General features: G+C 35.0%; 3 protein-coding genes across 4 annotated transcripts; all 3 read right to left on the bottom strand.

Moving 5' to 3' along the window:
* Positions 1-204: 204 nt before the first annotated feature.
* Positions 205-4,866, bottom strand: LOC147570460 (UNC-50 family protein). Its single transcript, XM_086657022.1, has 10 exons — positions 4,492-4,866; positions 3,373-3,440; positions 2,969-2,994; positions 2,568-2,658; positions 2,371-2,466; positions 2,003-2,071; positions 1,193-1,251; positions 985-1,107; positions 653-724; positions 205-558 (listed from the first exon to the last, which is right to left on the bottom strand). The coding sequence occupies exons 1-10, from the start codon at positions 4,576-4,578 to the stop codon at positions 503-505; spliced, it is 747 nt and encodes a 248-aa protein (XP_086513148.1). The 5' UTR covers positions 4,579-4,866; the 3' UTR covers positions 205-502.
* A 3,032-nt stretch (positions 4,867-7,898) lies between these two features.
* Positions 7,899-11,250, bottom strand: LOC147570459 (cyclin-D3-1-like). Its single transcript, XM_086657021.1, has 4 exons — positions 9,054-11,250; positions 8,747-8,948; positions 8,520-8,650; positions 7,899-8,438 (listed from the first exon to the last, which is right to left on the bottom strand). The coding sequence occupies exons 1-4, from the start codon at positions 9,582-9,584 to the stop codon at positions 8,160-8,162; spliced, it is 1,143 nt and encodes a 380-aa protein (XP_086513147.1). The 5' UTR covers positions 9,585-11,250; the 3' UTR covers positions 7,899-8,159.
* LOC147570458 (phosphatidylinositol 3,4,5-trisphosphate 3-phosphatase and protein-tyrosine-phosphatase PTEN2A-like) lies at positions 10,579-19,200 on the bottom strand. Of its 2 annotated transcripts, none has more exons than XM_086657019.1 (13): positions 18,989-19,200; positions 17,569-18,038; positions 16,511-16,612; positions 16,382-16,438; positions 14,691-14,756; positions 14,203-14,379; positions 14,029-14,115; positions 13,874-13,938; positions 13,691-13,767; positions 13,382-13,428; positions 11,916-12,046; positions 11,380-11,449; positions 10,579-11,269 (listed from the first exon to the last, which is right to left on the bottom strand). In XM_086657019.1, exons 2-13 carry the CDS (start codon positions 17,971-17,973, stop codon positions 10,742-10,744), a joined length of 1,812 nt encoding a protein of 603 aa, XP_086513145.1. In that variant the 5' UTR covers positions 17,974-18,038; positions 18,989-19,200; the 3' UTR covers positions 10,579-10,741. The 2 variants fall into 2 exon arrangements, with proteins under 2 accessions (XP_086513145.1, XP_086513146.1); XM_086657020.1 differs by having other exon boundaries at positions 17,569-18,045; positions 18,989-19,178.
* Between the last annotated feature and the right edge of the window lie 4,508 nt (positions 19,201-23,708).

Here is a 23,708-nt window from a genome sequence, read left to right as displayed (position 1 = left end):
CAAGCAGTATTGTTGTAGTTACTTGGATCTCCTTAACTAATAGTTAGACTCCTAAAACCCCAACCTAATAATCTAAATTATTAGGGCAAGAATAATGTAGCCACTATGCACCATCTAATATACTTTGACCCATAGATCCACACGGGTCCCCTCATATCTGCAAGATCCAGTTAGTTTAAAGGAGGTTCTTATAATTTGGGAAAATGAAGAAATTAAACAGTAAATTCCCTTGAAAGTTCACTCAATTCCAAAGTAATACTAATAACTAATAACAACACTTCTGCGGACCAAAGCCTCTGTCTAAAACTAGAACCCAAGAGGACAAATCAATACTACAAATAACTTGATGAATTTTCAAGTAAATCTTTATAGAAATCTTACATTTCATTTGTCTAAATACAAAAATCTAATCGAGAATTCAGTCCTTCTCGCCTTCGCTATATATCGGAATGTTCGTCAAGTTTCTTCTCGCTTGTTCTTTCCTTCGTTAGCTTCAGGGATGTTAACTGAAGTAAATGCTCATAATGTATCTTGTAGGGTTGAATCCGCTTAAAATCACTGCACAGAGAGAGACGTAAATTGAATATATGGTTCCTATTCCGAAAAGAAAACAGTATGCATTTATAAAGTCAAGAGTTAGATTTGTACTTACAGAGAGGGGTAAGGATGATAACAAAACCAATTGGATACAAGAAAAATGTTGTCCTCTCTAAAAAGGGTAGTACTGCAAAGGTTTGAAGTTCAAAAATAGTCAAGATACTTGCATATGGAAGTAATATTAGTATAAAACTATAAAGTAAACTCTCTCATTCTCTTCTTGTTCTTAATGAGATCCACGAGAAATTCTTGAAATCATGATGCGGACAAAGGTAAGTGAATCCCGTTTAACAGTAGAAACCTATTCAATTTGATTTGATTTTTTCTGTTTTTGGAAGAAAAGGCATCATGTTGGGTTCATTATTTAAGAGTAGAGTCATTACTTACCGTCATATCCTAGAAAGTTGAGGTAATGGTAGTAAGAGATAGCAACCATGAAAAGCAAATTCGAAAGCAGAGCCGGGATGAAACTATGTGCAACCAGAAGAGGTGATACAAAATAGTGAATCACTACACAGGAAAAGAAGACATCAGTATAATTATCGTTCAAAAGTTGAAAATGAAGCTTCTTGGAAAAAGTGAGGTTCATGATTACCATATAGCAATACGAACATCGGGAAGAAAGAGTTGCAGTGTACATCAAATGCGTAAAGCCTTCAACAAAAAATGAGTGTCAGCAAAGACCAAACTGCAGCTCTATATAAGATCACTCAGCTCCCAAGTTCATTTCTTAAGGTTCATACATAAAACTTCTCCAAGAAGACTTTTATCTCAAGGTTGAAGGAAATAAATGGGCCCTATATTTGAATAAAGATCCGAACACAATTGATGTCCTACACCAATTGGCAGAGGGACGTCTCCAACAGCAGCCCCCTCATTTTTTTTTCTTCCCAGAAACACCCCTCGACCTCTTCTTCACCATCACCACCGTCGTTGCCGCCACAACAACATAGGAGACCTCTGCCGTCGGAAGAATAGGGAGGAGAAAATAGATGAGAGGGAAAGGAAAGATATTCTACGGTTTCAATGGAGTCCGGGGGTCAAATGGAAAGAAAAAAAATATGTCCTTAAAAGTGAGATAAAAGTTTTATGACCTGACATATAAGAAGTTGTCTACTTATCCAAAGACATGGTGTCCTACAGAGTTGGTGCCCCTATACAGCAACCAGGGTCGTATACAAACCACTTACTTGATACATAATTAATGCTTAAGTGCAAGTTGAACATTCTGAGATGAGAAGATCACACAAAATATGGTTGAAGAACAATTGAAAGGACTTGAGTGGTTTTGTTGAACCCCGACTCGAAAGAGGTTATGATTTATGAACATTTCTTCTGCTAGACTTTGAATACATCTTTTGACTTAAACTGAATAGCATGGTAGTGAGAGCGTTTAATGACTTACCATTCAACACGTTGTTCAACCACATGACTACTGGGAACCTCCTCACGGAGATATGAATTTGTAAGGAACCTGCACAGTCACTAATAGATAATTAATGTGGTTTTGTTTCACTTTAGTTTTCAAATTTCCAAATTACTTTTCCTGAATCTAAAGAAGTATTATGAAAAAAAAAAATTATGCAACACTTATAGCAAAAAGATTGAGTCGGCATATTGAGCAAAGTATGACTATGAACGGCAGATGAAATCTTCTGAGTCTAAACCAGAATAGTGATATGAGACAATTTCAGAAGTAGAGAAACTGAGGAAGGCTCATTCACAGAAGGAGAAAAGAGCAAGCACAATATAATCTCGCTATCGGAAACTTACCAACAACATGTAGCTAGAATTGCTCCGGTTAATAAGAAATGAAAAACCAGTACGGAAAAAACTGTGAAAATGGCATGTCCCACGCTATGTGAGTACCTGAAATAAGTAAGAGAAAAAAGATGGGTATCTTATTGAAGCCATAGGTTCAGATTCTTTATTATCTGGAGAGGAGAAAAATATAAAAGGAAGAGAGTTACGCAGCACAGTATGCCGATGTTGCAACTACCAAGAGAAGGCTGCATATTACAATAAATGCTGGATCATCTCTTGCCCACTGGTTCTTTGTTTCTGAGGCCAAGCAATACAGATTACGGAAACTTAATTAACAAACTTTTGTACAAATAGAAGTGGTGAAAATTCTTATATGTACAGGTTCAACTTTTCAACCAGGAGCTTTTTTTGGAAGTACGTGTACTCCGACAGTGAGGTCAACTTCAACCTTGTCAAATAAAATTTGGATTTAATAAAAAAATTCAACAGATCAAACAACTAAGGATGGACCGAGGTAACAATATCCATCCTTGTCCACAAACTGCTTAAATATCTATCTAATCATAGCTAAAAAAAACAAAGCTTAAAGATTGGCGTGAGAACTTACGCTTGTGATATTTAGTGTGCTGATAACTGCAGTCCAGCGTTTGTTCCCACGTGAAAAGGTAAAAGAAAATCTAGAAAATAAGATTAAGAATATGCAAAAGTAAACTTGAAACTCATTAGGATAAGGTACATGTTGTCCAAGCTTCAGGATGACAAAAAAAAACCGTAAGTGATTCACAAAATATTGCTATTCAATATTTCAATTATGACATCAAGTTCACCGAGAGGCCATGAATAACTTCTTATCACACGCTACCTCTATTTCCAATTTCACTATGTGTACTATAAAAGATAGTAGTATATATAGATATGTTCGGGAAACAATATTGGCTTGATTTGACGATGCAATTAATGCATATATAAATGACAAAAGTAGGAATGAGAATGAAGAAGGAAGATACATACACAACTTTCGGTGATGTGCAGAGATGAAGCATTTGCCAGAAAGTATATTCGATGTCCATTTGTTGCCACTAAAATGATCACTCAAAGAAAAATAATGAGAGAAGGTGAAAAAGGTAAGATTTCCGCATGAAATATGTAGAAGTACGAATGTGTGTGTGTGTGATATAGATATAACTGAAAATGAAGCAAGCCGCCTTTATCTACGTAATGAAGCTCAATACATTCATATTTCATAGTTAGAATTCACTCAGAAGAGCTGAAGACAATCATCGGATGGAAGTCAATTAGAAGTTCAAAGTCAAAATGGACCTTCACTCCTTTACTACAGTCAATAAGACTATTTGAAAAAAAAAAGGATCCAAGACAATACATAACAAACAGGTTCTCGTTTGAAGGCAAATTGCTTTCGAAAAAACATATTTGTATAGAAAGAAAACATGCCATAGTTTATTTACTTCACTACAATAATAAAGTCGTTAGTTTAGCAAATAAATTTGTCGATGCTTTTAATGTTCCATAAACTCCAAGGAACAGAAAACATATAAAAACTCAAAAGCAATAACGGCATAACCCACTATAGCACCTCTATCTCCGTCACTACCATGTGAGTATCGAGTACGCTAAGGGTATACTTCTTTTATACACCATTCTCAATTGCATTACGTTTCGGATAAGTATTTTTACAAAGATTTATTAGCTAAAGCATACAAATACGCCATGTAATCTAACCATATGATAATCTATATAAGTGGGCACCCTCACTCAGGTCAGGTATATAGTCCTTCCCAGACCCTTTACGGCTCAGTCCAACCTCGATCAGAAATCTCTTATCTTTCCAATCAATCAACAGAGGCGTTTTCAGTAAAAAGCTTCAGATCCCCATAAGAGACACGCTAATGCATGATGATATACACAAACATATACATAATTGCCTCAAAATCATATAGACATCTGCTAGAAGAATAAGTCTGGGGAGGTGCTTCTTAACCCTAATTCAGTATTGGTTCAACATCTGGTAAGGTTTTCTATACTGTGTGTGATATGCTAAGTTGAGAACAAAAATGAATCGAAATTGGCATGGGACTTGGGAAATTGAAATTAAGGTGAGAGAGATCAAACCTTGACGATTCTTCGAAGGTATTGAGGGAAGACGGGATTTTGGCGCACGTTAGAAGGCGTGCGCCCTTTGGAGACGGTGGGAAGCATATCTCTTCCGATCTCGATCGGAGGATTTGCAAAATAGTAACCCCCACCACCTTCTACTCAACTTCCCCTTTGAGATCTAATTATCGTCGCCGGGCGATGCACCGGAAAAATCAATCAATTACCTTCCTTCCGACCGGGTTTCTTACTTTCTCTCTCTAAAACTCTTCTCTCTCTCTCTCTCTATAGGACTGTGAACTGATGAGGAGGAGATTGTCTTCCCGCAACTTGGATGACGAGAATTAGCGGACAAGCGATCGGATTTTCTGTGCTTTTCATTTCGGATGTTCTGAAAGCACCTCATTTTAGTGCTTTATACAATAAAACTCTATGGGCATCCGGATAATCACTAAATATTATAAGCACCTCATTTGTACTAATGTCTCTCAATTGAAGATGAATTTTCTATATATTATTTTCTTGAGGCAGTCCTTTTTGTGTATGATGGTATTTAAATCCACCAAAAATTTGTGAAGAGAATTGTACGTATAGTAGTCCGATATTTCCACGTTGGGTAATTTTGTCCCACATTGTTATGAACTAACAACCTTATCGGTGTGGGATTACTTTTATATTATTTTTCTTGCACTTTTTAGACATTATTCAATCCAAAATTAATGATCATAAATTGAAAACATTTCAAAATACTAGTAGCAAATATGTAATATAGTAGTAGGGTATAATTTAGTGAATTTGAAAAGTGGTTGAGTAGGAGTAATTAAGAAGTTGGGTTTGAGTGGAACAAGTTTAAAAATATTATTTGGTGGGTGAGGACTGAGGAGGATAGGTCCTCAGACCAGACCTAATATGTTGGTTGGTTCATCCAAGAAAAACAAACACAAACAGAAGGATTAATTCAGAATTTAATAGTCTCACGCATAGAGTGTGGTGTTTTTTTTCTTTTTACCAACTTATAAATGAGATTTCAACAAAAAAAAAAAAAAAAAAAAAACTTATAAATGAGACAGAGAGAATTCAATGAACAAAAAAGAGAGGGGATTTCAATCATCTGATAGTCGATTAGACCTCACAGATTGTGTTGGTTGTTGTATGGTCATCCCATCTCCGTTGAATGAATATATGACCATAGAGATTTTGGGTTTCACTCTTACTTTTTTTGGATTATTAGGTTTTAACCCCCTTTGTGTTAATTTTTGAAATGAAGTTTATGTAAGGATAAGAAGAAGAAAAATTAGTCGGCATTCTTATATTTATATACTAGTGGAGATTATTTTTATTTTTTTACACGGTTCTTTACAAAACGTTCCAATTGAGGCGCATACATACTAGATACTGTATAAGTTCAAATGATTTCAGCAATTGAGAACATATCTAACGTAATGAAAACGTCATTAATTTCTTGCAATTATAAATATTTGGCACGAGGCCTGTACATGCTTCTTATTGGACATAGGTCTCAAAATAGTATCGATACATTAGAATTGAGTCATACTTTGTTTGTCTTGTTTTATTCATTCATCTGCACCCTACTTAAAAATAATGAAACAAGGTGCAAATTTGATAGGTTTCCATGAATGAGTACTATTATTTACAGCTAGCTAGCTGTAAGAGATTAAATATTTTGGGAGGGAAAATAATAAGTAATGTCAGATGCCAGTTGGTTCCATGAGGTAAGGAGATAGATGACTAAGTCAAAAGAGATTAATCATATTTCATCCATCATTCTACACTATTATTTCATATTTATTGGGTGGGGCCGTGGGGGCACTGGACTCAAAAACTCGCATCTTTTTCTATCTATTGTGGGGTCAAACTCTTCTACTTTCTTCATTTTTTTTGTTGAAAAAATTAAGTTCCCTTTCTCTTCTTAATTTAGCTTAATAATCATCTCATATGTACTTATAGTTCTACCTAGTGGTAATTAATCCCTAAAACTTTTTCTCAGGCTCACCAACCCACAATACCCAAATATGTCTTTTTTTCCCATTATAAGCTTTTGTCACTCTATTTCTTTTAGAGTTGAGTGACACTTCATCAAACAAATTATCCAAGATTGCTAGATCAAGCATGCCACGTCACGCATGTAGTATCAAGTCTAACATGTGTTAATTCCTCTTCTATTCACTCCATCCATCTCTAATCCAAAGTGTGTGAGATATATAAGGCCTGCAAGGCCATTATCTACCCTCGACTCTGATGCTCGAGTATGAATATTTAAGTGTTTCCAATAATTGCAAAAAAAAAAAAGTGGCTTCCAATAAGTTTGACGTCGATCATAAAACTACAAATAGGCCACAAAGAGTAAGAAATTATATACTTACCAAAAAAATGAGAAGTGGTCCCAAAGACTAAACTAAATCAACAAACATGATATATTCATAATTATGAAAAAGAGACAAGTATGCTTCACGTTTCAACATGGAAGTACTGCTGCCAATTACTGCTATAACATCCAAGAAGTTGAAAAACAAAAAGAAATATTGGGACCCATTTGGATTTGAATGCTTTGACTAAAAAAAAAGTGAAAGAGAAAAGAAAACAATGGGCAAAGAAAAAGTACTCGAGAAGAGAAAATAAAACTTAAAATCATAAATCAATCTTAAAATTCTTGAGAAGGGGAATTCTCACATTTATTTGCCTCTTGTTTTTTTTTTTATCATGGATTTACATACATACACTTGAATATGAATTAAGTTTAAAATATAATAATAACGTTCATGTCTAATAGGCAAAACTCACTAGTTAGCTTAAAGCAAGGCTAGTTTTCGTTTATTCTTTTGCAAATTCCAAAATGAAGAGGGGAATTCTCACATTATATCATACTCAAAAGACTCTTAAGAGGTAGAAGGAAAACTAAAAAGTCACCAAAAACAAATTAGGGTGACCGGACGATTTGTAAACAAGATTGAAGCAACCATAATAGTAGGTTCACAAAGAAATTTGACAAATTTTATGCCAACATAATGTGACAAATTCCCTTTGAGAATTTGACCGAATCTCAATGGCTAAAAGATGAACAACCCTTAAAAAGAGTGGTCTAGATTCAGTCAAACATTCAAAGAGAACTTGCTAGATCATTTGATCATAAAATCTGTCAAATGTTTTTGTGAATCTAACATTTCCTTTCTACGAAAGGAAACCAACTAATGGGAAATCATTTTCCTATCCTTTTACTCCACTTTCTTCCAAATTCCAGCTTGACCCAATTCTTTCCTAATTCTTTCCTAAGACAAAATCATAAATAAAGTTTGTCTATAATAAAGTTCCACAATAATTTAATCACAACATTATCTACTAATCAATTCAAAATATAGTACCATATAGTAGCTTATCATAATCTAGAGAGAGAAAGAGTAACAAGATTTAGATTACCAATCATACTTAAGTACCAACTAGTCTTCTTACATTTTTTTTTCTTGGGATTTTGCTTCTCATCTCTGTTTTCCAATTCCCCTGTTTTCTCTCTCACTACAAAAAGAACTCTTTTCCCCTGTTTTGAACTTGGGTCATGAACAGAGGTTTACAAGAAATGCAGAGATGAAATGCAATTCAGATCAAGGTCATGATCATAAACAAGTAACTAAACAACATACATTGATAATAAAAGCAGACAAACAAACAATTTAACGAGGACTAGTAAGAACTTCCACAGCTACACGGTTGAACGGAGGTAAACCCAATTGATGAACTTGAATTCTTTTGTTCTTCTTCTTCAACAATGGATTCTGATTTGCTAAAATCGATTCAGTTACAGTCCATGAATCATTTGAACTATCATCACAACTGAAAGATGAATCAATTATGGCATTTGGACTACTTGGTATTGATTCATACTTGCGTTTTCGAGTTGGGTTCTTCAATGTTGAATCCAGAATCAGTTGATAACATTCATCCACTTTTTCCTGTTAAATTATCTTAAACTAATCAGTAATGTTCATTAATGAATGGGTTTCAAATGAAGATGATTTTAAATCCAAACAAACCTTGTTGATTTTGAGAACACCCATGAGTTGATTTTGGTATTTCATTGGATTAGATAGCTCAAATTGATTGATAATATACAGCATTGTTGCAGAAGCTAATATAGATGGAAGATAACAGAGGAATTTGAAATCTGAAATTGAAAAAAGGTAGAATTTTTAGAATCTAATAACTTGTTCTGTTTCTAAATCTGAAACTTTATGAAGACATTAATGGTTGGTGTACTTACCTGCAATTAGAGAGAGAAGTAGATGTTCACATCTCTTCATAAACATCCAATGAAGATGATTCTTCAAACCTAGCCTTCTTATGATATGATCAAGAAATGAAAGTGGAGTCACAGGATTCATTTTCCAATCAAGACTAGAAAGAATCAAAAGTTCCATTTTTTGTATTGTTTTTGCCTCAAAAACATATTTTGTCTCTTCAATCTACAAAATCAAACAAACCCAGATCGATTAGTAAGATAAACTAAAAAACCCATTTTTCAAAAAAATCAGATTATTGATTAAATCATGAGAAAAATGATAACCTACTTGTAAATCTAAGAGAAGTGGAACTTGGGTTTCTTCAACTTTAGCAGCTAAAGAAACACAAGCAACAGAAACAAGTTGAGTCATCCATGGTTTATCTTTATGAAAATGATGAACATTTGATATGAATCTATCAAAGAAATTAACAGAAAGAATAGAAGTAAGAGAAGAAAACCCATAATGGGTATTAACCCTTAACATCCATTCAATAGAATCACGACGAGCTATTAAAAGATTTGGATCATCAGATTTAAGTTTTTTAATAAGAGACTGATATGGGTTTATTAACTCAGTTTCTTTGGAGAAGAGAGTAATAAGTTCATCATTTTCCCAATATAGATCTTCTTCATTTAAAAGAAATGGTAAAAATGATAATGAGCTTGACCCATTATCTGATGAATCTTGTTGTTGTTGTTGTTGTTCTTCTTCCTCCTCCTCCCAGCAATGGTCTTCTTGACAGTAAAGAGCATCTAAATGGAAGGTAGAGTTTGAATGTTGAGGAGGAAGGGGAGAAGGAGGAGGAGGAGGAGCCATCTTCTTCTGTGAAGAAGAGGTTTAGGGTTTTGGTCATTATAGGGGGGTTGAGCTCAAAACATGAAAGGAATACATATTTTTTTTGTTTCTCTCTCTAGATTTGTTTCTCTCTCTAGGTTTGGTTATACTACAGAGAGGAGGAGGGGGGGAAGGAGGAAGGGGATGAGTTTTTGGGAGTGGGGTGATGGCTGATCACGCCTCTATACCTTTATTAAATACTCAGTCACTACTACTGAGAAATACTGTTTGTTTTTGTTGTGTCTTTTCCTTTTCTCCTTTTTAACTCTTCAGACCGTTGGTAGCTACTCTATCTACTGAGTACTAACCTACTTTTACCTTAACCTCCACGTGGCAGTATTAAAGATTGATTGTTTTCCCTTTCGTATAGATCTTGGTGAAGGAAAACCCTGCCCGAAACCTGGCTGGGTGACGTGTTGGGCTGGGTGACGTGTTGGGCGAGGTTTCTCTCTCTAGATCACAGCCCAACACGTCACCCCACCGGGTTCTCTCTAGACACAACCCGACACATCCATCCCGCCGGATTTCGGTCGGGTTTCGTTCCGGGATGTGTATCACGGTTGGTTGTTTGGTTAATAGATAGAGGGACATGTTGTGAGAGTCTAGGTAAAAGATAGGATAACTAAGAATGTGATGTATAGGTAGGTCTGAAGCTGATAACAGACACAGAAGATTTATATCGTTGAGTCGTGGAGCCAATTCTAGTGCGAAGATATAACCTACTAATCTTGTCTAGTAGAGATAGTACAATGCTCAAAAAGCAGGTCCAAATATGATCAAAATCCAACATAGATGCATAACTTCACCTATTTTTGGGGAAATCTAATCATCTATCTTGGATCCCAACCCAATTTTTGGGGAGTAATAACATTTTTATTTTACGAGACAATGGAAACCTAGTGTAAATGGAGTGGGTAGAAATATTTTAGATCATCTTCCCTGGTTAGTTACTCCACTAAAAAAAGTCAAATAGATCTTGACAATAAATATAAATTAACTTATTTTCCAACTCCAAATAACAAGAACTGATAACAAGTCCGTATTAAGGTTACAAAAGAAAACAGACAAAGATGACAGAGTAGACAACAATCATGATTCCATGATGGAACCATTTAGTCAAGGTACATTTTGATTAAAACTCACTCACTTTCATAATCTTCATCGTCTCCGAAAGAGAAAACAGAAGCATCTGCACCAATCGCCTTGAAATCACTTGAACCAACAGAGTCTAACTTAGGAACCTCGTGCCCTGCTGATGTTGCAGCAGAGTTTTTTTCTTCAATTTGTTTCGGTTCATCGTTTCTTATTGAAAGATGTTCAGTTGCTCGAGTTACACCTGCTACTTCTTCCGATTTCACGCCAGTTTTGGGGTCTGGGGAGGTTGAATTAGCAGGTTCGACACTAGAAGCTATTTGACTCCGCCTGCCCTTTGAAGACCCGCTTTCTTCTGCGTCTTCATCTGAGAAAACATCATCCTTGTCCTGATTTTCCGAGTCTTTATTAGGTTTGGAAGTGGGTTCACTCTGATGATCCGCAGTCGAAGGACCAGGGGTAGGGGTAGTAGTGGATTCTTTAGTGGCAGCTTCAGTTTTGGACTTCACTGGAATCGTGCCATCGTAGTCTATCATCACAACTTCAACTTGAAATCCTGGTGAAGGTAGTTTTCTCTATAAAACATAGATATATAGAAGAGATAAAATTAGAAATGAACCAACATAGAAGCAGAAGAATGGTCTGAGAGAAATAGAGAGAGAAGATCAAGTGTGCGCTGTCAAACCTTGTCAAACCCATCCAGATCAGAAGTGGTCAAGACTTTCCTGTTTTCTGTCATTGTCGTATTCAACCAACTGAAAGAAAATATTAGAACCTTCAGAAGGATCGCTAACACTATCACGAGCAACAATTAAATAATTCAATCTATTGACCCAAGATTGGAGATATATAGTCTATACAGTCATTCACCGGTACTAATTTTAGCAAGACAAAAGACCCAAAGTATATACACAACAAGATCTCCGTTCACAATCTTTCGGCGAAAAAGAAGGAAAAAAAATTACTTTCGAAATTATGGCTGATTCAAGGAATACGGCATCGGCTAAAAACAGTGGACAATAACAAAAAGACCTCAGTACATATACAGAAACTCTGAACTAATACCAGATGAGGAAATCCTTTTTTGAGGGAAAACTTGAATAAATAAAGAGAAACTAGCTTCTCCTGTAACAGATAAAAGAGATCCGATTGACATGACATATGATCAGAAGCTGATGATGACGAAGATAACCATCAAAATAGAAAAACATATGCACGAACCAGTAGAAATCTCCTTGGCGATCATGAAATTGGATTTTGAAATCGCCAGACAACTCTGTCAGACCAGGCTCCCCTGGCAAGGCAAAGACCATGATCCCTTTCTTTGGAGAACTAAACCAAAAATCTTCTGGCTGCGTAAGAAATTAAGAAAAAAAAGTATGATGTGTAAGCAAACACATCTATGCAAGCAGCACAATATTCTCTACCATGCTTGATTTAACATAACAAAAACAGTGTATACAAAAAAACTGCAGCAAATAGATTGGTCCAAAATGTCCATCTGACGGTATCAAGCAATTTGCATTTTGTCATCTATCACGGGGTTTGCTAATTCATATATGCATTCCTAGGTCTCTCCCGAAATTCCGCTAAACAAAGCCCCGCACAGGTTTAAGTCTCTAACTACGATCAGATCCTTTCTGAACCCCCTATGACCGCTATCAAAGAGAAGCTTTTTCCTATACTATAGTTGTTGCAAGTCTATTTTTGTGTTTCGGAATTAGGGGAAGCAAAGCTTCAACAAGCAAGTAGAAGCTTCCTGGCAAAGCTTCAAACAAAGAGGTTGGGCAACTTGGGTGGTTCACTTCATTGATTTGAGTCATTTGACTTCACTTTAGATTAAAGATAGGGGTCGGGCGACCTTAAGTAAGATAGGGAGCTCGTTCAGTAGACAGCAAGCGAGCAGCAAGCGAGCAGCAAGCTACGGCTTTTTATTTCAGCCGTGGCTTGCTGCTCCAGCGCTCTACGGCGAAAGAAAATTGAAGTATAAAACACGATCAGGTAAAGTACTTCTCCATACTCCATCTATGTAGATTGTATCATGAACAACCACAAAGGTGCTGGTAGCCAACATGTCTATGGCTAACAATATCAGACAGCGGTATGACGTCAGATATGACACGTTGGAGAAGGCCCAATTAGGAAATAATGTCTTCCACATTTTTTCATGTTTCCTTCTGAATTAAACAAATTTTTTTTTTTTTGAGGAGTAAATCAAACATTGTTAAGTAATGACATTATACAGAAGGATGCTAACATAAAGCGGCATTTTATGATCCTAAGTCAACACTATTTGGTGAAATTTCCAACAAGACGTGCGTAGTAATTTTCGAATGATAGCCCGTTGAAGTAACTGGAGTACATTATCCTAGAATCTGACGCGGCAAAAGAAAATGCTAAAAGTACAACTCATACATAGTTTCCCATGTATACTATTACATGACCAAATAACTACTGTACAACCTCGCCGTCTTACACGGTCAGTTATATATTTGTGAGTTCACATAATCTTATGCTTTTATCAAACAATAAGTAAGCAATAATAAGCTGCTACAAAGTCCAGTACTTCAAATATCAAAAACTCGTACATAGTTAATCAAATAATAGTATGTCATGTGATAATCGGAATGCTGCATTGAAACTTTTGACACCGAAGAGTAAAATATATTGGCAATTAAAATATTTACCATTAGATCTTTAGTCCTTGGATGTGATTTTGTAGAAAATAGAACTCCTGTTCATTGACAAAATGTTCCCAGTCACAAATATGTAAGACAATAGTACACTACGAACAACAAAGACGGAGTAACGCCATTTAGTTCTAGGCTTCTAGCAAGCATGACAATAGTTTTTATACTTATACCTAAATGAGGTCTCCTTAAAGAACAAGCTACTCAGATTCCAAGGACAAAACTAATGAACTTATGGAAGGATGTGGGTTATCATTAACAATTTGATTACTGTCACGAAGAAAGTAAAAGTGAAGCGGCATATACCATTGTGATTGGAGATGGTTATAGAGGGCCTAATCCAGTACGGACACCTATGAAGTCGAAATCCCCGAAGCATGCATCTGGCAAAAATATAGCCTCAATAGATAAAATGATCTAATGAAGATGAAGTTTAAAATATAAACAGAAAGAGTGGAACGTTAATTGTAGTATCGTGAGATAATATACCTACGCCCAGGCTGATTTTCACCATTGAAGTATGTTAGGACGCGTTCAAAATATTTGACATACCTCTGCAGAAAGAGAGAAAATTTTCTAATCAGAAATTGGCCATATTTGATCCCAACAAGTCAACATTACTCTGTATTAGAAATAGACTTTACAATCTGACTTGGAAGCACAAGCCCCTTGCCATCGAAACATCTTTTCTGATTGTAATAGTCAATGGACTCCTCAGCAGTCGGAAAAAACTGCAAGAGAGTAAAAGCAATCGTATTAAGTAGGTATGAAGTATAAAAAAATCATCTGGAGTTAACTACTAATGATGAAAGTTGCACCTTCAAGTATAGAAGAAGACTAGAAATCATTAGCCCTGTCCTTGCCATACCAGCTTTACAGTGCACAACAACCACATTCTCAATATCCTCCTTCAACCACGAGTATGCACTTTGACAAAATAATGTTATGAGTTGGATCGGAGGGCAGTTATGGTCATCAAATGGGAAACACGCAACCTAGGAATAAGTAGGATAAAGCCAAGCAATTATTTTATTGGCAAAAAAACAGAAGAAAATTGAAAGAAAAGATGTTAAAGTAAAGGATCATTTGAAGTTTTGAACACACATGAGAACATTATTGATAAGACTACCAACAATCATATCGTTCTGATATCTCAATAACAAAGAATGTGTAGAGATTACCATTACAGACACTCAACAAATGGATGACTATGATTTTAAATGGATCAGACGTAAATATACAAAAAGATGAGCAGTCAACTTGACTGTCATTATGCCATGGAAAGAAAAAGGAATTCATAATGCACCTTCCCCTGAAATAGTGCTGCATCATAAAGCCTCTCTGAGCAAAGATTGTATACTTTGTACTTCCCCTACAAAGATATGATTGGTTAGAAGACCATACACAACTCCACATTATAATGTCACTCTCAGATGTCAAATAAACAACAGTACAAAGATTCTTACAAATGGTAGCGTATAAAGAGAGTAATGACAAAGCCAGAGCAACGGAACGCTACTATTATTGCATGCAAAAATGGGTATAAAACTTGGCTACCAAAGAGTTTTGTAGCTGAGGGTCTTATTATAGTGTATTATCATCCTGTTAGTTGAAGGTGGGCAATACGTGGACAACCAATTTTCTTATATGGACAACTATTTTATGTGAACAACTAGAAAAATTAAAAATTTTATATGGACGACAGTTTTTAAGGGGACAACGCTCTATAATTTTTCACTCAAGTCGTCCAAGAATTAGAACTTTATTTTTACTCCTCTCTCATTTTTCCATAAACCCTAACTTTAGTCTTCTTCTACTACTTCTTCATCACCACCAACAAATTTTTAGAGAGAGAAAATCTTTTGAGCAATATTGTTGATTATGGCATCAAAAAAAGGGAAGGAACTTGTTTAAGGATCTTCCCAAAGAGAATAAGAACATATATGTTCAAATCGGTAAGGGTAGTTGAGCAGTGATCAAAGACTACATGTTCCTGCTTCGTACTTATTCCTCCTTGAACATGTTCTCCTGTTCAAAAAACTGAGGAGACTCCGGTGAGATATTCCCTTCGCCCAAAATTTGGTCAAAAAATTGAAATGAGAAGTTGATATACGAAGAACATGTTTGGTAGAAGAAGAATGATTTTTTGGTGTAACGGACAATTCCAAGACTGGATCTATCTATCTATGAGTCTTTCGGGAACACACAGTTACATGTTTACTAGCCTGGGGAAGAACCGTCTAATCAAATGTCTTTTGGAATATATATGTTCCTTTAAGTCTTTTGGAATTTTATGAAGAAGTTGAGATGAGAGAGAATAGAAGACGCAGACGACGCCATCTCTCTTTCTCCAACCTGAGAGTGAAAATTGCTTGGGTTTGGTAAGGTCAAATTATCATCAATTTGATAAGATCCAAATCAAAGTAGTTTATGAAGAAGTTGGTGTAAGGAATTTTATGAAGAAGTTGATGATGATCAGATTATTGATCTTCTGTTAATAGATTATCTTCATTAATAAGATCCAAATGATCATCAATTTGTACCTTGGGTAAACTCGTGGTTGTTTTCTTGATGGAAAATGATGAGCCAATCTCACATGAAGGTTTATTGGCTTTACTTGCCAAAATAGATAACTCACATTCTCCATCATAACAACCGGGCAATAGAAGAAGAAGATGATGGAGATGACAATTAGGTTTTTAATTATTGTTTTTCTTAATGGTCCACAATTTAATAACGGTTAATATTTAAGGCCTTGTGAAGTTGTCCCCCTATTAAATCAAAGTCAACGAAGTCAAGCATAATTGACTAGTACCGGACCCGAAAATAGTTGTCCATATAAGAAAATCGGTTGTCCACGTATTGGCCACCTAGTTGAATTAGAGCCAAAGGCTCATGTAGCTGTAGAGTGGATTTTTCCTTCTCTTTCTAATGTATAATATCATTAACTATTTAGAAAACAGTAATAATTGCAAGAAGAAATAAAAATATGGTTACCTTGTGATGTGTTTCAAAAAACTTTATCACTTCTTCCATGTGGTTGCGGTAGAATCCCTGAATAACATTTGTTCAGTATTCTCGATATGAGTTAGACTTTATAGGAAAACTCTGGATTGTAGTATTTACCTCAACATATCCAAAAAAGCCAGAGCTCATATCACCTGCTGGGAACCCCATCGCAATTATATTCTCGGTGATATATGTCATATCCAAATCAAATCCTCCTTCCTGTGAAAAATATTCATGATTAATATCCGTCGAACAATGAGGATGCAGTGACGCACAAAGGGAGAGAAGTCGGAAACTGAATATGTAACTAAAACGATTTCAGTAGGTAAGATAATTGACCCTTTTTCCTAAACAAAAGATATATATCTTATAGGATGGATATTCAATTTTTTGAACAAATCGATGCATGTAGATAGTTACATTTACACTTAAAAATTCCATCTGCGTAAAACTTAAAAATCATAGATTTCTCTTTATTTATTTTAAATTTTTTTAGAAAAACAAATCAAAGCTAAAATTTTGTATGCCACATTTTGAGGGTCAAATCACCAATTTACTCGAAAGATGCAACTTGGAATCCGATTCCCACACAAGGTGATTGTTTCTGTAACACTACAGAAACATCAGATTCGGGAAAGACGTACAGGATCAAGTGGCACAAGTGGGTAGAAATTAGACAAAAGCCTGGGTGAAATCACCTGTGAACCATGTTTTAAAGTTTGGTAGATGGGTACGCAGCTACAGAGAAAACAAAACTTACAAACATCGTTTAAGTTTTTGCAACATAAGAAGTAATAACATTTATAATTCTTGTCTATTGAACACTTGAGTGTAGATATTGTCATATTATGAAAAAGACTATTATCTTATCTTTCTACATAAATGTGGTATATTTTTTTCCTAAACGAATTAGAGTGCGCCTGTGCATCAAGGCATACATCTCAAGGCGGTGCTTCGCTTTTTTGGAGCAAAACACCTCGAGGCAGGGTAGGAAGCATTTTTTTGAACATTGGATTTAAAGTTTTTGTTTTTTTCTATTGCAGAAGAACTATGAGGCCCTTTACCATAAAAAATAATTACCAAATAACCTAAGGGGGGAAATCATCACTTTCTTGCAACACGATTGACATTCAAATTTGAAAAGACAACGAAGTGGGTTAACTTTACTATGTTACCTGATATCTTCTTTTATTTTGTGATACCATATGTCGAGCCTTGACTTGCACAGCTTTTACTGCATTTTTTGATGAGTCAACTAACCCTTTCGTCAAGGATCCTAACACACCAGATTCTGTGGTACTTGAGGTGCCCTCAACACTTTCACCTGCCACGGGATCTTTCGGAGACAGCAATCCAAACCCACTGGTTAAACGTGAAAAGGTTGACTTGCCAGCATTTTCAGCCCCTGTATCTAGCGGTTGCGGAATTTTCAGACTCCTAGCCCAGGATGATATGCCAGAGGCAGATAAAAATGATGGTGTATCGTGTACAGAAACATCTTCTCCAGAAATAGCAGGAGTTTGAGTGACCGGGGCTTTAGCAGGTAGTTTAGACGATGAATCAGAAGATTCTGAGTCCATTCTTCACCGAAAAAGTAATGGCCCGGATAACATATACAGCTAGTCAGCTACAGCTCCAGGTTTAACTATGCCCTCAAAAAGACAATTGTGACATTGTAAATCATATGAAGTTATCATCACCAGTACAATTTAATTAAACTTGTTAGAAAATATGCAGTTAATAAGCTACATTTTCCAACTTAGTGCAATCATCAGAAGTTAGACGAAGTCCGTGATCACCAATACTGTCTGAACTAACTAAGGAAGAACTATAATAAGTTCTGTACAGGCGGCCCTAAAACGAAAATGAGCAAAAATTCGGTTTTACATGTCATGGTCTTCTAACTACACTTACTGACTAGTTGTGACATGGGTAATGTCAATTAGTACTAGCAGACTACGTCACCACATAACAGATCTATAGAACACTACAAAACTAAGTTTAATAGAAAACAAGAGAAATCTAAATCAATTACCAAAAAAATAAATATGAAATTTCAATAACAGCTAGCTGAATTTGAACCAATCACATTGGATATTTGGATAAAGGTTTGTCTTCTAATTTCAAATGTACCCCAAATTGCATTAAAACTTGAAATGAAAAGCGCAAATATTTTCATTTGGATCAGCTCTCTTATCTTATTCAAGAAGCTAAATAGCACTCCACTAAAAAAGAATTGTTCTGGAAGAACGTATTACAATGCAATACCGATTTATCCTGCTGACATAGTATCACTGTAATTATCTAAACCCTAAATTTGTTATAACCCAATTCATGATCCAATTCATTCTTTGAATCAATTAAGAACAAATTATAATACAATATAATAAAGATATAAGAAAAAAGATAGAGAGAAAATCAAATATCAGAAATCAGATTACCAAAAAAGGAACATACATGTTCTTGTCACAATGCAATTCCAGATATAATATTTAAGATCCAAAGACGAAACCAGAAAGAACTTAAGATAAAAATAAGGTTAGAAAATAAAACCGGTTTCAGAAAGATCAGATCTACGAGAATATGTTTACTTACAGAGATAAGTAGGAACGTTAATTCGAGAGATTTGGGAGTTTTTCTTTTTTCTAGGGTTTCAGGTTTGATGCGTGGGAGAAGTTCATCAGTTTAACTAGTATATTTCATTTGATGGGGGAGGTTTGTCGCATCGGGAATTTGTTTCACTGTGTCGCCATTTTACTTATTGGTCAATATCTCCCTCATTGTTAAGAATTTTTGAGTTTAAGGTCAGGGGGTAATTAGTCATATATTCAATCCTAAGAGCATCTCCAATGCAAGACTCAATCTTAAAATCTTAAGTGCCACCTAGGACTTTAGAGTTTTTTTTGAGAAAAAACCTCTCCAATGCAAAACTCAATTGAGATCTTAAAAGATGATGTGGAAGCATTAAGTTTTAAGATGTCTCAACTAGAAACTCTATTTTTGAGATCTCTTTTGAGAGTCTTAAGTGTCCTAGTCATCAAATTGAATTTTTGGACCAATAGAAAGTCTTTCTTTCTCAACCACTTTTTCCTATTAAATGTATGTGTGACATGTGTATCTATTAGAGTTTTTTAGAGTGTTGCATTGGAGAATAACTTGGATTAGAGACACTCAAGTTAGCCACATAGGAAAGAGAATCTCAATTGAGACTCAACACATAAGTCAATTGGAGTTTTTTTTGAGTTTTGCATTGGAGATGCTCTAAATCAATAAATAAAATAAAACTTAAATAAACTGAAAATGTAAAATAAGTCCAAAAATTCATTATTTGGTGGGCCTCATGCATCAATCCTTTAATTTTCTCTCACTTTTGCCCTTTAATAAATATTTTTTAACCATTGGTAAACCAAATGTTTATAATGGTTGAGTTAATACAATAATTCTTTCCATAAATTTTATGAAAGAATATTTATGGTGGATATTTAATGTTAATCTTTATTCCAAAACTTATACTATTTTTCTAAAGTAACCTACAAAATCAATGGATATTTACCTAAAACTAGTTTCTCTCTCCCAAAACGAGTTTCTGTAATTATATGTTCTTTGAATTCAAGAAAATATATTATTTTCAAAACTGATATTTGTCTAAATTAACCTACCAATTCAATGGATATTTACCTAAAACGAGATGCTCTCTCCCAAAAACGATTTTCTCTCTCTGTAACTCTATGTTCTTTGAACTTCAAGAAAGTATGAATTTGTGATTTGCTTTTTATTTCTACCTCGATCCAATTAGACATCTACAAATTCGTTTGTGAGGTTAAAATGCAAACTATTTTGCTAGCATCTTACTGATTCTACTAACATATTTTACATTCTACTAGCATCTGATGAATAAATTTGATAAAGTAGTTTAAAAAGCAAATACTATTTCGCTAGCATCTTATTGGTTCTAATAGCAATTTTTACATTCTATTAGCATCTGTTGAATGAATTTGAATACAATCTATTATATAAAACAGAAGGGAAAACGATGACTGGGACAAACATCCTTATTTAATTATGTACTAGGCATAACCCCCGCACTACGTGCGGGGGCTATGCCATTTACCAAATGTGAGTTGTAGAGTATTGAAATTGGTACAACTGGATACAATTTTACTTACCTAACGCATCGTATGTATTTACCGATACAACACATTATATACGAGTTAAAAATGATTAGTGTTGTGTTTCAAAAAAATATCGACAAAGTTGTTTGTGTGATGAGTAGGATAAAACAAATACAACTTGAGCAAAAATGCAAGAATATCTATAGTTTGTAATGACATTCAAATGCTAAAAGTGAACTCCAATCTTCGTATGCATGAGAAATTCGATAAATTTGTTTATCTCCAATAAGCCACAACTACAAAAGTGAAAAATTAAATACTAAGAATAAAATACAAACCTTAGCTTTACATTCACTTGTAAACATAATAAAATTGCGTTATCAGTTAAGATCGGCCACAATACTCTCCGTAGCCCTCTTGCTTCACATAAATAATTATCTGCAAGGATATAATAAATGATTGCCTGAGGGTGCATAAGGGTAAAAAAAGACAGAAACAATTTAACTTATTATACAACAATTGAGGGGAATGCCATATGTAGCATCTTGTGAAGCACCAATTTAGGGTTGGGAAAACGGTCTGAAACCCCGAAGTCCGGCCCGTTTGGCCCAAACCGTGAGAGATTGATGACCGAAGCCAACCCGAGCAGGGCTTACCCGGCCCGATGGCTCGGGCTTATAGGGTCGGGACTTGGACAGGCTCTCAAATCCGAGTCCCGACCCGAAAAACCCGTCCGCTACCCGCCGGTAGAGTCCGTTTGCTACCCGAGCTCGAGATCCCGCGATCCGCGTGAAATTCTTTAGATCCAACGGCTGAGATAGGGTGTCTCTTCTCAGCCGTTGGATGTGAACACATTACCTCTTCATCTCTATAATTAACCTCCTCCAAACAGAAATCTTAGAATTCTTTTTTGTTTGAGAAATGAAACCCTAAAACTCTCTCTGCCTCTCTCTCTCTCCCTCTCTCCGCCTCTCTCGCCGCCTCTCTCTCTCTCTAACTCAAACAAACACACTGAAGTAATGAACCCTAAAGACTAACCTAAATCCCTAACCATTTACCACTTCATCCCATCTCCTCTATCTATTAATCGCATCAAATCTCAGATAAATCTTAACCATTTACAACTTGATTGGATGAAAAGTTTAATATGTTCGGTTGGTTGTACGCTGATGATCTACAGATCAGAGGAAGCAGTTGAAGCCTTTGAACATCAAATTCGTTATCTTATATTTTTTTCAAAATTGTAGAAAGTTGTAAACTCTCTAAAATAGATCTACTATATTGAGTCAGATCTATTTCAGAGAGGCAAGAGACTTGTATAGTTGTATATCATGTAGTTTTTTTTTGGCAATAGACTTGTATATCTCTTGTAACATCAATCTGTTTGAATCTTTTAAATCTTTGGCTAACCAAAGTTTTCATAAAATTGTAGTCTAGGGTTTCATTTAGATGTTATGATTATCTAGGGTTTTTTTATTTTTGTTTGGAGGTGTTCTTGATGTAAATCTCTTTTTTTTTATTTTAGTTTGTCTTTCTTTCTATATGAACATAAATGGGTGGGAGGGGATGTTTATTGGCATCAATGCTATGCTTATTCAATAAAATAGGTGGTTGAAGAAATGGGTAGCTTGTATATGTCTCTCTCTCTTCATTCTCATTCATCTCACTCTAAGATTTACCCACACATGAAACAAAGTCAGTAAGCAAAAGAGAATGTCTGAATTCAAATTTGAGAAAATTAGTGTTTTTACTTTTAATTGAACTTGGAAGTTTTTTTTTTTTGAAAAAAAAGCTTCATTAATTGCCAATAAGGCTAATGTGAATACAATGAAGTTAATAAAACTAAAACCCTATTACAGATGGGAGTAACATAGGACTAACAATTAGCTTCCTATGTTACTCACTAAGAATATATACTCAATTTAACTCAACAAAATTAAAATTTACTTTATCGCCAAAAATGGACTGACTATGCAGAGAGTAATAAATCAAAATTGTCATGGTCTTTTTCCTGAGCTCCTAAAACTATCTGCAAATTTCATGAAAATCCTCACTAAGAATACAACAAAAATGAAGAATGTTTTAATCAAATGAAATCTGGAAAAAAAATACTAAGTTAGACTCTTCTTCCTCCTCGTTGTTGTTATTGTTTTGATTGAGAGTGACATTTATCTAACCTTTAATAAATCTCTCCTTATTGTTGTTGTTATTGTTATTGTTTTGATTGAGAACGACAAACTTTTGACAAATCCTTCCATGCCGTTTTAGTGTTTCTCCATCTACAACTCAAGGATTAATTAGATCGTTCGACCAGTTACTAAGATCAAGAGTGACATTTGTTATTACTATAGACGACTATGACACACTTCTATAATTGAACACCCCACATTGTTGTGTTCTTTTCAACTCGTTCAACTTTCTTCTCATTTTATGTTTTTTAACTCTCTTAACTCTCTCAATCCTTGTACCATCTATTCTCATTTTATGTTTTTCAAACAACTCAAAATAAACAATTAGTTTTAGCTCTTTGTTCTTTTTATCTCTTTTAGTCATCTATGTTACTATCTAGTTATAGTTACAATGGTAGGGTTGTGAAATTTTTGAAATGCGAAAAAAAAGAAGATATCTTGTAGAGTATGTTACTATCTACTTAAAGTTACAATGGTAGAGATATGGAAATGGAGAAACGCAAAAAGAACATTATTGTGTAGAGTATGGTCAGGTTCATATAGCTCAACCGTACGAAAAAAAAGTGGTGTGAGATGCCTCCGTGTTGGCACACAAACAAAAACGCACACAATTTCACGAAAGAAAAATGACCAAAATGTGATGATTCCCTTGAAATATTATTAGGCGGGAATGTGTTGTCTTAAGATCAAATGATCTCAAGCCAGAAATAAAACATGTTAGTACAACTCAATCAAGCGTTGAACGTAATAATATAGGGGAGGTTAAATTAGTATATAGCGATGGGAAAAGGGCTTTTAGAGCCAACCTAATGATATTTAGTCATATTGTGCAAAGATTATAGATGGCTGAATATTGACAAAAACACAAATTTGAAATCGAAGAGCTTTACTACTCTGACAAAACAAAGAAACAAATATTGATATCCTCTGCAGCTCATCTACCTCTAGATGGAAAGTAATAATTCCTAGATAAATTTGTGTTTATAACTCACAAAATTTTGTAGGGACTTGGGC

This window comes from Eschscholzia californica, unplaced genomic scaffold (assembly GCF_041429995.1).
Source record: "Eschscholzia californica isolate CP2 unplaced genomic scaffold, dmEscCali1.0.p SCAF_1, whole genome shotgun sequence".
Classification (NCBI taxonomy): Eukaryota; Viridiplantae; Streptophyta; class Magnoliopsida; order Ranunculales; family Papaveraceae; genus Eschscholzia; species Eschscholzia californica.
The sequence above is the reverse complement of the archived record's forward strand: the minus strand, read 5'-3'. Positions and strand labels throughout refer to the sequence as shown.